Genomic DNA, 14,619 nt, shown 5'->3' with positions numbered 1-14,619 from the left:
AGGATGTTCTACAAGGAAGTACATAGTCCATCTTGTAGAGAAGCTTGTTAAACTTCAGGAAATAAAACTCAATAGTTTCAGGAAGTCCAAGAAATTGACAAGACTTACTCTGGCCCTTCCTCCTAAGCTTATATAAGCAGGGGAGAGCTCCCAAGCAGGACATGCTACCTGTTAAGAGGCTTGAATCAGGATTGGGGATTTAGCTCAGTGGTAGAGCGCTTGCCTAGCAAGCGCAAGGCCCTGAGGAGTTCAGTCTCCAGCTCCGAAAAAAGGGGGAAAAAAAAAAAAAGGCTTGAATCAACTGAGCTCACTAACAGAGACACTTTCTAAGCTGCTGAGCTGGTTCTAGGTCGTGCAGTACGCTCGAGGTTCCAGCTTTCATGAGTGTGTGTAGCCCTGTGGGAAGAGGTATTCCATGCAGCCCGGAGTCTGCCAGCCACCCACCTGCTCATGCTGTGCCTTCAGCAGGGCAATTTCCTTCTCCACCTCACAGATATGACTGGTAGCCTTGGCTACTTCTGCCCTCTCCAAGTCACGCTCAGCCAGCAGCTGTTCGATGTGCTGCTGTTTCTCCTTCAGTGCCTCCTGCAGGGCTGTGGTGCCTGAGATCTTCCGGGCATAGCGTGAAGAGGTCTCTGTGAGCTGTAGAAAGTGGGCATGGGCAGGACTCAAGACATTGTATTATATTGAAGCTCAGCTTGTTCCCTCTGGCCTCACTAACACAGTCTTGTTCCTTCCCTGTCAGTGCCCAGGATGACCTAAATTCATTGCTGATTCCCCCTCAACAGGAACCACAGCCTTCAACAGGAACCACAGACCAAGCTCTACTGAAGTCCCTCTGCCAAACCCAAACGGCCTCCTCTTCTCTCCTTACCTAGGATCCATATGGATCCTTTGGAATAGTCTTTCTGTATCTATCCCATACTGTTTTACCCAGAGAATGTAACCAAGAAAGCAGTCAGTTATATAACAATAAATATAAATGGACCAATTTTTCCTATAAAGAGATCACACTCGACCATCCCTAGCGGAAGGATGCCTAGAATCAGAACAAGCTGGGCACCAAATAGGACGCTTGATCCTACCTTCACCCCTACATTAGAGTTCTCCAACTCCCCAGTTCTATCCTTACCAGGCCACTACGGCTCGGCCGGCCACCAACAGAGGAGGCCACAGAGCTGACAGAGCTGATGGAAGAACTGCTGGGGCTGTGGGTCAAGGCTGAGACACCCATAGCCATGCGCTTGGTCTTCTTGGCCTTGGCTGGACTGGTAGATGGGAAGCCAATTCGGATGACCTTGTGGATTGGTGCAAAGAGACCGAACTTGGGTGGGCACTGGAAGTACCTGGGGAGCAAATTAGAGCCTCAGTAATGCCATCATTACTTAAGAGTCTCCCCTGCTTATTAGCCCGAAAGATACAAGTGTCTCCCGGCCCTGCCAGTCAAGGGGAAAGTTCCCGAGATGGAAGAGCAAGGAATGATGGGACACACCTATACCAGCACTTGAGAGGTGGAGGCAGGAGATTAGCAGGATGGAACTGACAAAAAATGTACAGCTTTGAACAGCTCTAGAAATATTGTTACAAAACTTATGTGCATCACATACCAAATACAGCAGCAAAATTAAGGTGGGACCTCCCAGGCTGCATTACTCTAAAAATCCACAAACTATCCTGGCTTTACCCTCAGTTGTTGCTGGCCTATCCCCCAAACTGGCTCTCTCTGTGTGCCTTGCACAGAGAAGAAAAACCCTGAAGGAAGGAGAGGGGCATGGTAGTAACAGGATAAGGAGTTCAAGGCCAGCTTCCGCTACATAGCCATTTAGAAGCCACCTTGAACTACACAAGGCTCTCAGGAAAAGAGGAGGGACAGAGCATGAGAGTGCAGGACACCTGCAGCCCTTCTGCATCACTTGGGAAACACAAGGTCAGTAGAGACTGAGGCTTGGATTCTCAGTGCTTGCCTGTAACAATGAGCCTTGGCCTTAGTTCTCTTGTCAGTAGGATGATCTGGCACAGCATGCCCAGGATTTCTCTGCCACCCTATCTCCACCCCTTCTGAAGATCCTTAGGAGAGCCCCTCGTACCTGGTGCCTGCCACTGCCCCATCGTTCTTCCCAAGGGGCTCGTCCAGCTCCACACCACACCACTCGCCTTTGGCAAAGTCCGTCTCCCCAACATATCGTACCACACCGGTCTTCGTCCCACCAACCTGTTGGCACATGGAGAGAGGCAGGTCCAGAGGATGCAGGGGACACAGGTGGAGCCTGGCAGAGGGCACATGAGAAAGAGGAGAATGCCCACGGACAGCTGGGAGGGACATGGGTTCTAATAGGTCACATGGCTGCTACAGGGAAGGACACAGGCTTGGACAGAGACACAGACCTGAACTCAAACCATGCTGTAAGTACGTTGCATAAGTTTGACCAAATTACAGAACCTCTCCAAATCTTAGCACCTTCATTTACCAAAAGAATCTTCGTGATAATTAAGTACTGTATGAATGTAGCATCTGCAAGATGCTAGAGCCTTGGTAAAGCTCTCAGTAAAAACACAAAAGCAGTTTTCAGGGCTGGGGGCGTGGCTCAGTGGTAGAGGCCCTGCCTAGAATCCCCCAGGGAGGGGCTAGGGGCGTGGCTCAGTGGTAGAGCCCCTGCCTAGAATCCCCCAGGGAGGGGCTGGGGGCGTGGCTCAGTGGTAGAGCCCCTGCCTAGAATCCCCCAGGGAGGGGCTGGGGGCGTGGCTCAGTGGTAGAGCACCTGCCTAGAATCCCCCATTGAAGACTGGGTGCGTGGCTCAGTGGTAAAGAGTTTGTGTAGTATACATGAAGTCCTAGGCTTCATTCCAACACCACATTAAAAGTAGGGCTGGTGAGATGGCTTAGCAGGTTAACACCTTGCAACCCTGACAACTTGAGTTCAGTAGACAGAGAAAACTGATTTCCAAAATAGCATTCTGACTGCAGACCCATGATATGACACTGGTATCCCCTCACCCCACACACACACACACACACACACACACACACACCAACATACAAACACACATACACATACATACATAAGCACAATACAAACAAATGTACACATATAAATACACAGACACACACATCATGATAATGAATAAATAAAATAGAAGAGAGACTCCTGAGCCCAACTGAGGAACTAGGCTGCTGGAGAAGGAAGACTCAGTTTCCCTCCAGGATGTGGCTACTGGTAGGTTACCCAGGTCTCCATTTCCATGAGCACGCTAGCTGCACTAACTGGAGTCAGCATACTGTAATTATAAAGAGGACATGGGGGTGGGAGAAGGACCTGTTGGGGAGGGGTCAGAGGAGCAGGAGGTGGTCAGGAGGGGTGGGTGCTGGGGTCGATATGATCAAGACACATTGCATACACGCATGAAATTGTTGAAGGATAAATAAAAGGGTTTTTTGTTGTTTTGTTTTAGGACAGGGTCTCACTATGCAGCCCTGGATAGCTTGGAACTCATTCTGTAGACCAGGCTGGCCTCAAACTCAGAGAGAACCACTTGCCTCTGCCTCCCATGTGCTGGGGTTACAGGTGTGCGCCTCTACATTCAACCATAAAATGGATTCTTAGAGATTGGAGAGCTTGCTCACAAGATTGGTGCTCAGTTCCAAGAACTCTCATGGGAGCTCACAACCACCAGGAAAACTTCAGGCTATACATACACATAAATTGGAGGCCCTAGTACTTGCAAAATCAGGTCTGTCTGGTCTAATTTTCTTTCTATTGTTGTGATAAAACACTGCAACAGAAAGCAATCGAGAGGAGGAGAGGGTTTACTTAGCTCACAATTCCAGGTGATAGTCTAACACTGTGGGGAAGTCAAGGCAGGGAATTAAAACATCCCATTCACAGTCAAGAGCAGAGAGTGAACAAATGCACCTGTCTTTTGCTTGCTTCTTATACTCAGTTAACTTTCTCTGTTCTTATGCAGTTCAGGATTCCCCTGCCTAGGGAATGGTGCCGCCCACAGTGGGCTGGGTCTTCCTATACCAACTAATAACCAAGACAACCTGCTTCCCAGACATGTCTACATACTAGTGTGACCTGGATAATTCCTCATTTGAGACTCTCTTCCCAGCTGACTCTAGATTGTGGCAGTTAAACCTGACTAGTAGGAAAACAAAATAAAACGAAAGTTAACTAGTACACTACTCAACTTTCCTAATATTTTTAATATAGTTCTTCATGTTGTGGTGACTCCCAACCACAAAATTATTTTCCCTGCTACTTTGTAACTGTAATTTTGCTACTGTTATAAATTGTAATGTAAGTATCTATATTTTCTGATGCTCTGACCTGACCCACAGGTTAAGAACTGCTACAGTATACCTTCCAACGCCCAGAAGTTTCTCTCCTCGCTCCCCCCCCCAAAAAAACCCACCGAAATTTCCTCTTTCAGTGGAATGATTCCGTAATCAGGCCCATCTTTCTAAATAGTAGTCTGTCTGCTGTAACTTCTGTTTTAAACTTTAAGGGTATTTTTAACTGACTCATAAGAACGTTCACACTTCAGTGATCCTCATTTTTCTTAAAACTGACAAGAGCTGTACTTACAGGTGGGGCACTGTGTGATTGTATGTACAGGGTCCATATGTCTACAACGTGCGTTCTTCAAGTCAGAACCATTGTTCCCATTCCTCGATACAGCCATCTTTTTTGTTGTTATTGATTTTGGGGTTTTTGCATAGGCAGCCTTTGAAGACCCTTCAAGTCTTCATGATAAAATACAGACAGGGACTTGGGCTCAGTTGGTAGAGTGCCCAGTTAGCATGCAGGAGGCCCTAAACTCCTATCCCAGCACTGCCGCACTAAATATACATGCTGTAATCCCAGCACTGAGGAGGCACAGGCAGGAGGATCAGGAGTTCGAGGCCGTCCTTAGATGCACAGCAAGGCTAATCATACTACTTTGTAGCCTAGGCTAGCCTCAGACCCACTGTCCATGCCTCACTGCTCCTAACTTAATTTTCTAACACTTCTGGGCATTTTCGTATCCAGTATTCATATTTTTCTCTCGCCCAGAGCCTTCCTGTCCTCATGAATATTCATGGACAGACATGAATATGCACACAGATACATGAATATTCATGAACACATTTGTCTCCACAGGAATATCTGTAGTGCTATGAATATTCATGGACCTATATTCACTGATTGTCTGAAGTGCCTTCTCCTGTTTCCCAAATGACTGACCCTACGGAAAGTTCTGGATGCCTCTACAATGAAGTGTTGGCCAGCAGCCTCAGGAGGGTAGAGTAGGAAGAGGCTGGAGAGAAATTAGGGCTTTGGCCTGGAGGACAGAAGTACTCAGCCTAAGGTTCACCTAGAGCGTCCATCCTCCTGCCTCTACCTCCCACAAGCTGAGATGACAGGCGTGTTGGCTAACGGGGTGCTGGGGATCGAACCCTGGGGTTCTGTGTACACCAGGCAAGTGTTCTAACAACTAAGCTACAGCCCCAGTCCAATATTGCCGTTTTGTAAAAAACTGTGATTTCTGGGTGTGGTGTCTGAGCGAGACCATCCTGCTGTGCATAGCAAGTTCCAGGCTAACCAGGGTTACACAGTGATACCCCACCTGAAAAGAAAGAATGGGGGCTGGAGAGATGGCTCAGCAGTTAAAAGCACTGACTGCTCTTCCAGAGGACCTGAGTTCAATTCCCAGCAACTACTGGAAACTGTCTGTAATGGGATTCGATGCCCTCTTCTGATGTGTCTGAAGACAGTGACAGTGTAAATAAATCTTGAAAGAGAGAAAGAAAGAGAGAGAGAGAGAGAGAGAAAGGAAGGAAGGAAGGAAGGAAGGAAGGAAGGAAGGAAGGAAGGAAGGAAGAAAGGAAGGCAGGCAGGCTGGCTGAACTTAAATAGCCACCCCTTTCCCCAAAGAAGGCTGGTTAAAGGTTCAGTCCCCATCTGGGGCACTACTGAGAGGAGATTAAATAAGGAAGGACCGGATTCGTCCATGTTAACCGACCAATGGGTTCAGAGCTGGATAGGCTGTTGGGAGGCGGGGCCTGGCGGAGGAAGTAGTCTCTGTGGGTGTGCTGAGGTCTCACCCCTAAGCTTTGCACTCAGCCGGAGCTCAGACCCTCCCTCTCCCCCTCCCTCTCTTTCTCGAAACCACAAGGTTACTTTCTCTCTCCCTCCATGCCCTTCGGCCCTGTTGTTTCCGCTGACTACAGGTCCAAAGCAATGGAGTCAGCCAACTTTGAACCGAACTCTCTCTTATCTTTCCTCCCGTAAGTTCTTTTCATCTCAGGTATTATCACGGCCACAAAAAAAGCTATCAAAGATGGGAACGGAGACCCAGAAAGGTTAATACACATGCCCAGGGTCACACAGCAACAAGCTGAGTCCTCTCCACTGTTACTTATTCTATGTGAGTTATTCTAATGAGTAACCTGGCCGTTCCTGGATGTTGTTCAAGTTCCCTTTTAGCCCCTTCCCTGCTCAGTCCCTGGGGTCCAGCTTATTCACCGGGGAATGAGGGGTAAAGAGAGTTGAGATACCCAGCCAGGTGCCACCCACACTTACCAGCACACGGTCTCCCAGGTGGAGGTCCTTGTCACCACGCTTCACAGAACCACTGTCCGAGAGGTTGGAGCCAGACTCATTGCCCGTCTTCACGGAGCTGTTGAGAACACTCTCCCGCAGGGGGATGACTCGGCCGGTGAGTGGGGGCGTGGCCGTGCCAGAATGCAGGGACAGGTTCTGGGCGGTGAGGGATTCCACTGAGTGGGCGTCACTGCCGGAGCCCTCAGCTGCGGGCTGGCGGGTCAGCTTGGAGGGCCGTGTGAAGATGCCCTGTAGAGCTGGGCACTCGAAGTAGCGCACGCCACCCACAGCTCCATCGTTCTTGCCCACAGGATCATCCAAGACCACGCCGGCCCACTGGCCTGGCGCAAACTGTGTCTCACCCAGGTACTGCACCACGCCGGGCTTCACGCCATTCACCCACACCCTCTCGCCCACCACGAAGTCTCCCAAGAAGTCATCACCCACTTCGGCTGCCTTTGGACCTGGCTTCTCGGAGACAGTAGTGGTGGCTCCAGCCGAGGAGGGGCCCGACGCCTGCTTGTGCAGGGGAGACCCTGTGGATAAGTTAAGAGGCAGGAGTTAGGGCTAGCCTGGGAACTAGAGGATAGACAGACAGAGCTGGAGGGAGTCGGTGATAGTTACCTTATTGGGGAAACTGAGGCAGGCATGCTTGGCATTTATGACCTGTGAAAGGCTTAGTCCCTCCAGAGAGTGAGGACTTATTTCCTTATTCTTCTGACACCCACCCAGGGGTGTCCAATGTTTGAGTTTCTCCAGGACACACTGCCACGGACAAAGTCCACACTGGGGTGGGGGGTGGGAGTGGGCCTGACAGTGTAGAAACTTGTATGAGGCTTGGGTTCTACCCTCAGGACGTCAGAAACTAAACAGAGGTGGCTCCGTGGGTAAAGGAGCCCTAATGATTTGAATTCAGTCCCTGCGACATACGTTGGGAAGAGTCATCTTCCACAGGTTGCCCTCTGATCTCCAGTGACCTCCAGACATGTGCCACAGAAGGAATGCCACCCCCCTCCCACAATAGATAAATGGATATAAAATGATTCTGTGGGGGTTGGGGATTTAGCTCAGTGGTAGAGCGCTTGCCTAGCAAGCGCAAGGCCCTGGGTTCGGTCCCCAGCTCCGGTTAAAAAGAGAAAAGAAAAAAAAAATGATTCTGTGAAGTGTGCTTGGCAGGCCTAAGCAGCTATGGGCTATGACTCCAAAGTCCTTACTGGTGACAGATCCCGTCATCGAGGACCACACGCTACCTGTCTTTTTGCATAAAGAACAAAAAGGGGTTCCGGGGTTGTGGGGATCCAGAGCGGCTATTCTTAGAAGAAAGCTACCAGCTCAGCTGTCCCTACCCTCAGCTGTCCCAGCCCACAGGACCCCCAGATAATCTCTCCCGACCCCCGCCTCTCTCAAGGGTCACAGGTCCCTCCAATTGCTTCGACAGCTGCTACAACTCAGGTCTCAAGTCTGTGATGTCAACAAAGCTGCTCTGATTTATTTTTCTTTTTAGCCATCAACCTCCTTGGTCCTCCCAGCTGCCCCTGCCTCACAGATATCAAACTCTTTTTTTTTTTTAATTCCTCATGGAGGCAGGCAGGGAAATTTCAGCTGCCTGGGGATGGGTGAGCACAGGATGCCCCTAACAGAGATAGCATCCTATCCCCCAGCAGAATTATTTGTAAAACACTGGCCAGGCTTGGCTAATCCCCCTCTCTAAATCAGTGTCTCAGTTTCCCCCATGAGACATGCATGCGTGCATACACACACACACACACACACACACACACACACACACACACACACACTAGGTTCTGATTTTTACTTTAATTTTTTTTTTCAAGTCTGGGTTACTCCCGATAGCCCTGGCTATCTTGGAACTGGCTTTATAGACCAGGCTGAACTCGAACTCAGAGATCCACCTGCCTCTGCCTCCCGAATCCTAGGGGGATAAAGAATCAAGGTTAAGCTATGCACAGAGTCTGGAGCCAGCCTGGGCTGTATGAGAACCTGCCTCAAAGAACATTTTTTTTTTTTCTTTTTTCGGAGCTGGGGACTGAACCCAGGGCCTTGCGCTTGCTAGGCAAGCGCTCTACCACTGAGCTAAATCCCCAACCCCAAAAGAACATTTTAAAAATAGGTTTCAAGTTCAAACTAAACCTAGGGTGCTAATGCTTGCCTTTAATCTTTAATCCCAGCACACTGCAGACCGGGCCAACTCAAGGCCAGCCAGGTCTACCTACTGAGTTCGGGGCTAATCAGGACCACACAGTGAGACTGTCTCCAAAAATGTTCCAAGTGGGGCTTTGATGCAAAGGGCTAAGGCTGAAGTGAGGAGGGAGACAGCCATGAGTCTGGTTCAATAGCGGGTGTAGGCTTGGTGTGGGGACCCAGATGGCACTGTCCCCCTGCATGAAGAGGACTCGAGATTTGCCTTGTCTTGGGCAATGGGCGAGCTTTTCTTTTCTCTCTCTGTCTCTGTCTGTCTCTCTCTGTCTCTATCTCTGTCTCTGTTTCTCTCTGCCTCTGTCTGTCTCTGTCTGTCTCTCTCTCTGTATGCTTACATATGCACCATATGCCATGTGTGTGCAGAAGCTAGCGGAGGCCAGAGGAGGGTGTGAAGTCTTCGGAGCTTACTGATAGGTAGTTATGAGCTGCCAACTGTGCTAGGTTTGCTAGGACTTGAGCTCTGCAAGAGCAGTCAATGCTCTCAAGAACTGAACCCTCTGTCCAGTCCTACCCTTGTTGGCTCACACAGGCTCTCGCTGGGCTTGCCAAGTATCTGACTCCCTCACACTGGGATTGCAGTGGTTGTGAACCACCTCACCCAATTCTTCTTCTTTTTTTTAAAGCGTATTGCATGACCGAGGCTAGCCCTGGATCTGCGACGGAGTCCAGGATAACCCTGAACTTCTGATCTTCTGCTGCCTCTCCCTCTGAAGTGCTATGATCTGGGGCATGGAATGCCATGTTTATGGAGGGATGGGGATGGAACCACGGCTTCCTCCATGCTAGGTCAACAGGGTCACATCCCAGTCCCAACCTGGTTTGTTTAACCGAAGGTTTTGAGGCTTGAACACAGGTCCCTATGCTTTCCAAAGCAAGCCGTTCATGGTCTGAACCAACCGTTTTCCTAGCCCTGACAGGGAGTTTCCTTACCTGCCAAGACTCAGTCAGGAGGAATCCCAGCTCAATGAGCATCTATTATCTGGCCAACCCTGCAGTCACAAGGATGCCACAAGGGAGGACAAGTGAGGGGCAGCAAGGGGCGGGGGTAGGGGTGGAACGGCACACACAGAAGAGTTCAGTTAGTTGAGCCTGGAGCAGAGTGGAGGAAGGGAGCAAGGGCGCTGGGGGGAACTGGAGGGAAGGGTTGCTCAGTCTCGAATGAGGTTACCGAGCTGCTCATAGCCTGAGAGAGTTTCCCTGCCTACTCTGCCAAAAGGCCGGCACGGGGCCAGTGAGGTGGCTCAGTGGGTAAAGGTGCTTGCTGCCAAGACTGACCAAAATTTGATCTCAGGGCCAAAATGGTGGAGGGGGAGAACTGACCCACCCCAACCTATCCTCTGACCTCCCTTCATGGTGCACATGCGCAGTGCATACCTGAGCACACACAGATATATAGATACATACCTTTTTTTTTTTTCTTTTTTCCAGAGCTGGGGACCGAACCCAGGGCCTTGCGCTTGCTAGGCAAGCGCTCTACCACTGAGCTAAATCCCCAACCCCTAGATACATATCTTGATTTAAGGTACTGGAAGGACAGCTTGGCAATTAAGGGCACCAACTGCTCTCACAGAGGAGCCAAGTTGGGTTCCAGTTCCCACACTGTGTGGCTCACAACTGCCTATAACTCCAGCTGCAGAGGCTCCAACGCCCTCTTCTGGACTCTGTGGGTACCTGCGTCCCTGTACACACCCACACACAGAGCAGACACATAATTCGATAAAAAAAATACTTTAAAACGTGTAATATTAATTTTTGGAGGGGGAGGGGGAAGACTCAAAAACAAGGTTTCTCTGGGTAGCCCTGGCTGTCACTCTGGAACTCACTCTGTAGACCAGGCTGGCCCTGAACTCAGAGATCCACCTGCCTCTGCCTCCAGAGAACTAGGATCAGAGGTGCGCACTGCTACGGCACCCATATTAATTATTAAAAAAATCTAGTGTGGTCCTCACCTCCCACATTCTAAGTTGGCTTTGCTCACTGAATGATCCCTCTCCTCTGAAAGGGCTTTGATGGAATGGGAATGTGGCTCCGCCAGTAAGAGCGCATTCGTGAAGCCCATTCCCAACACCCCAGGAGCCTGACATCATGGCACACGCCTCCTACCACAGCACTGGGGAAGTGAAAGCAGGAGGGGCAGGAATGCAAGGTCATCTCTGATTATATAATGAGCTCAAGGCTAGCCTGGGCTACAAGAGACATCCCCCCCCTGCCCCCACATTTTGAGATAAGAGAAAAAGAAAAGGCGGCTGGGGAGGTGGGGCTCAGTTGTTATGCACGTGTGATTGTTGTACAAGCCCGAAGACCTGACTTTGGATCCCAGAACTGCCATAAATACAAAGTGGGCCAGGCTGCCCTCAAAAGGTAGAGAGGGAAGAGCCTTGGAAGAGGATGGGTGTGGTACCAGCCTTATCGATGAGCTTGGGGTTTGACCGAGAGACCCTGCCTTAATAACTACGGTGAAAGAAGAAATGAAGAAGGATCCCGCAACAACCCCAGGCCAACAAGGCACACCCGCACATACAGATGCACCCCAATGTGCACGCGTCCGTGGGCCTTACCAGAGTCTACAGAGACAACACACTATAAACTCTGGGATGAATTTGACTCTGCCCTGATGGCCTTGGAGGGATGAAAAACATCCTATGCCGGGTCCTGGGCCTTCTAGATGTCACTTCTCTAGACGTTCTAGTAACACAGGATGCTACCAAGTGGTATAATATTAGCTTCCAAGTTCAATTAAGAAACTCCTTACACAAAGTTAAGGGTACTTACCCTGTGGGCTTCCCCAGAGCCTTTAATCTGTTAATATGTGCCATGAACACACAAGAGGGGTTAGGAAGAAAGTGAGTCTATGATGTATTATTGAATTTGCAGTCTCTATCAGTGAGAGATACTGAACCATGTGACATGGGTCACCCTGCCATGGGCCCTACAGTTTCTTCTTGGTGCTACCTAAGGGGGCCTACATATCCACCTGGGCCAACTCTAACAAACCCTCCCACGGCAGCCACCACAAGCCTCTCACTTGACATCTTCCCCCTCCTCCAACGCCAGTTTTCTTAGTTCGCACAATCTACCTGCTGGGCTCCTCAACGTCAGCCCCAGGAACTATATGTATACCAACTCCCCCCTCGACAGACCGTCCGTCCTTAGGGAGGTCCATTTCCCCCCACCGCACTCCCAGCAAGAAACACACACACATGCTCTGAAGCCCTGAGTAGTTTTCTGTTCCATGCCCTTTCCTCTCCCCAGGGGCTCTCAAAGGTCATGAAGGAAAAAATAACGGACCTCTAGAATGACATCCCCCTTCAGTCGGCCTTCGGACAGTTCCCACCCCTATGGCGCCCACGGAAGGCCGAGTCTGTCCCACTACAAAGGAAGAGTCCTCTGTAGTTTGAACACCCCCCCCCCCCGCCCCGTGGCACCGAGCCAGCAAGGCTGCCTCTGTAGCCTGCTTCCCCCAAAGGCATCCTCCATCCAGAAGGGCTCAGTATCCTTCCGGAGTTGAATGCTATTCATAAGGCCCTTCCGTTCCCCCAACTCAGAGCCCGCAGAGAGCTGGGGAACCTGAGTAGGGTTGGGGAGGGTGTAACAGGCTTCTTACCCCGAAATGAGCAGAGCCAGTTCCCCATGGAGAAGCGTCAGGCACCGGCCGGCCATAGAGCCTGGCAGGAAGGCAGGCAGGCAGGCATACACTGGCCTTGGTCCCTGCCTCCCAGATCAATAGTGGACAGAACATCAAGTGTTCAGAGGCAGCCCTGCCCCCTGCCACATAGCCCCAGAAAAGCTCATCTTGGCTTCCCCATCCTGACTCCATTAACAAGTTTAGGATGTGGTTAGGGGAGGGAGTGGAGGAGCCAGCCTTAAAAGAATCCTCTTGACCTTGACTGACTGAAAGTAACAAGGGTAACAGGGAGGCCTGGTCCCCCCAATGCCTCAGACAACATCTCAGACTAAGCACGGAAGTGATGGGCAGGGAACAGAGGAGCAAGCCTGTATCTCAGTCCCAAGGAGGGTGAGGCAGGAGGATTGCCACAGGATCTAGGCCAGACTGGATTACACAGGGCACCGATCTCAAACACAAAAGAGGAGAGTCAGCAAGATGGCTGAAGGATTATTCAGGGGCACTTGTAGCCAAGCTTGACAACCTGAGCTCAATCCCAGGGACCTGCAGGATGGAGGGAGAAAACTCATTCTTACAAACTATCGCCTGACCTCCACACCTGCTGGGACACATGCGCCCACACACATACGTATATGAAATAAATAATATAAAAATATATTTAAGGGGCTGGAGAGATGGTTCAGAGGTTAAGAGCACTGACTGCTCTTCCACAGGTCCTGAGTTCAATTCCCAGCAACTACATGGTGGCTCACAACCATCTGTAATGGGATCTTCTGGCCTGCAGGCATACATGCAGGCAGAATGCTATATACATCATTTGGCCCACACTCTCTGCTCGACAACCCCAGATCCCAGCTATCCAACACATCTTCCTAGGGTCCTCTTAGGCATGGAATTAGAACTCCTGAGGCTGGGGAGATGACTCAGTGGTAAAGTATTTGCCACCCACACATGAGGACCTGAGTTCAAATCCCAGGACCCATATGAAGCTGGACATGGCCACACACTCTCAGTGCTTGGACAGTCACATGTGTGAATGAGACAGGAGAAGTCCCTGGAAGCTCATGGACCAGCTATGCTGGTGTAAACAGGTAGATGGAAAGACATCCAGTATCCTGGGAGTTCTAGGCCAGCTAGGACTACACAGTAAGGTCCTATCTCCAAAAGTGAGAGATTCGAACAATATGGAAGCTTCATGAACACCTGCAGTCCTCTGACCTCTGCACTGCGCTGTGCACACGGGTACCTGAACACACACACAAGATTAAAGGAGAGTCCAGAGAAAGGTTGCCTTTCTCTGTAGAACAGAGTGGAGTCCACACCCAGTAGGTACCTGGAGTCCTGAACCCCTTTTTCCTGTCCGAAGTCCAGAATAGATGCTAACACTGACCTGGGTCTTTCCAGAGCACCCTCTGGGAGCGCTCCATCCTATTGACACTCCTGTGCCTACTCCACACCCCGCCCACCTTTCCAACCACCTCTACTTGCATTCCGGGGGGCCACCACCACCACCACCACCAGTGAAGTCTCCCCTGGGACCCTGCTACATCCTGTGTCATGCTTCTGGGTACCAATACAGGCCTTCCCTGCTACACATGGCATCCATCCAGGCTGTCTCCTGTGCCAGGTCCTCTATGCCCAAAGTGACGTCATGCCTTGGGAGGGAGCCACAGCCTAGCTTCCCAAGGCATGCGCCAACTCGCACATGGATCTCTCAAACCACCCTGGGTGTCCCCCACAGAGTCCGATTATCCCCCCTCCCACGGAGTCCCAGTATCCCCCACGGAGTCCCAGGATCCCCGGTGCTTTGTATTATTGACTGGTTGATATATTTGCTTTGAGACAGGGGCTCATATGTCCCAGCCACCAGCCTCAAGGATAACGTTTAACTTTGAACCCTTTTCCTATTTCCCAACAGTCAGGATGACGGATATGCATCACGCCTGGTTTATATAGTGCTGGGAACGGAACCCAGAGCTTTGTGCACGCTGGGTCAATACCCTACCAATCAAGCTACATTTCCAGACAATGTCTGTTTGCTTTTGAGGCAGTGTTTCCTATATTTAGTCCAGGCTAACCCTGATCTCACAATCCTCCTGCTTCAGCCTGAGTGCTAGAATGACATCATGCCCGGTACCTTCACCCTAGAGAGTGGATGGTCAGTCCCGTGGGTGAGTGGGAACCTGAAGG

At 50.5% G+C, this 14,619-nt stretch overlaps 1 protein-coding gene across 2 annotated transcripts in view; it reads right to left on the bottom strand.

Annotated features, from left to right (window-relative positions):
• The window catches only part of Clip2 (CAP-GLY domain containing linker protein 2), a 63,836-nt gene that overhangs the window by 27,297 nt on the left and 21,920 nt on the right, over window positions 1-14,619 (bottom strand). For both annotated transcript variants that reach the window (XM_087578153.1, NM_021997.2), the window contains 4 exon segments: window positions 6,564-7,120; window positions 2,088-2,212; window positions 1,133-1,346; window positions 445-642 (listed from right to left, as the gene is read on the bottom strand). In XM_087578153.1, the coding sequence (XP_087434279.1) occupies window positions 445-642; window positions 1,133-1,346; window positions 2,088-2,212; window positions 6,564-7,120 (1,094 nt within the window).

Source organism: Rattus norvegicus, chromosome 12 (assembly GCF_021556685.1).
Source record: "Rattus norvegicus strain SHRSP/BbbUtx chromosome 12, alternate assembly SHRSP_T2T, whole genome shotgun sequence".
In the NCBI taxonomy this organism is placed as follows: domain Eukaryota; kingdom Metazoa; phylum Chordata; class Mammalia; order Rodentia; family Muridae; genus Rattus; species Rattus norvegicus.
The sequence above is the reverse complement of the archived record's forward strand: the minus strand, read 5'-3'. Positions and strand labels throughout refer to the sequence as shown.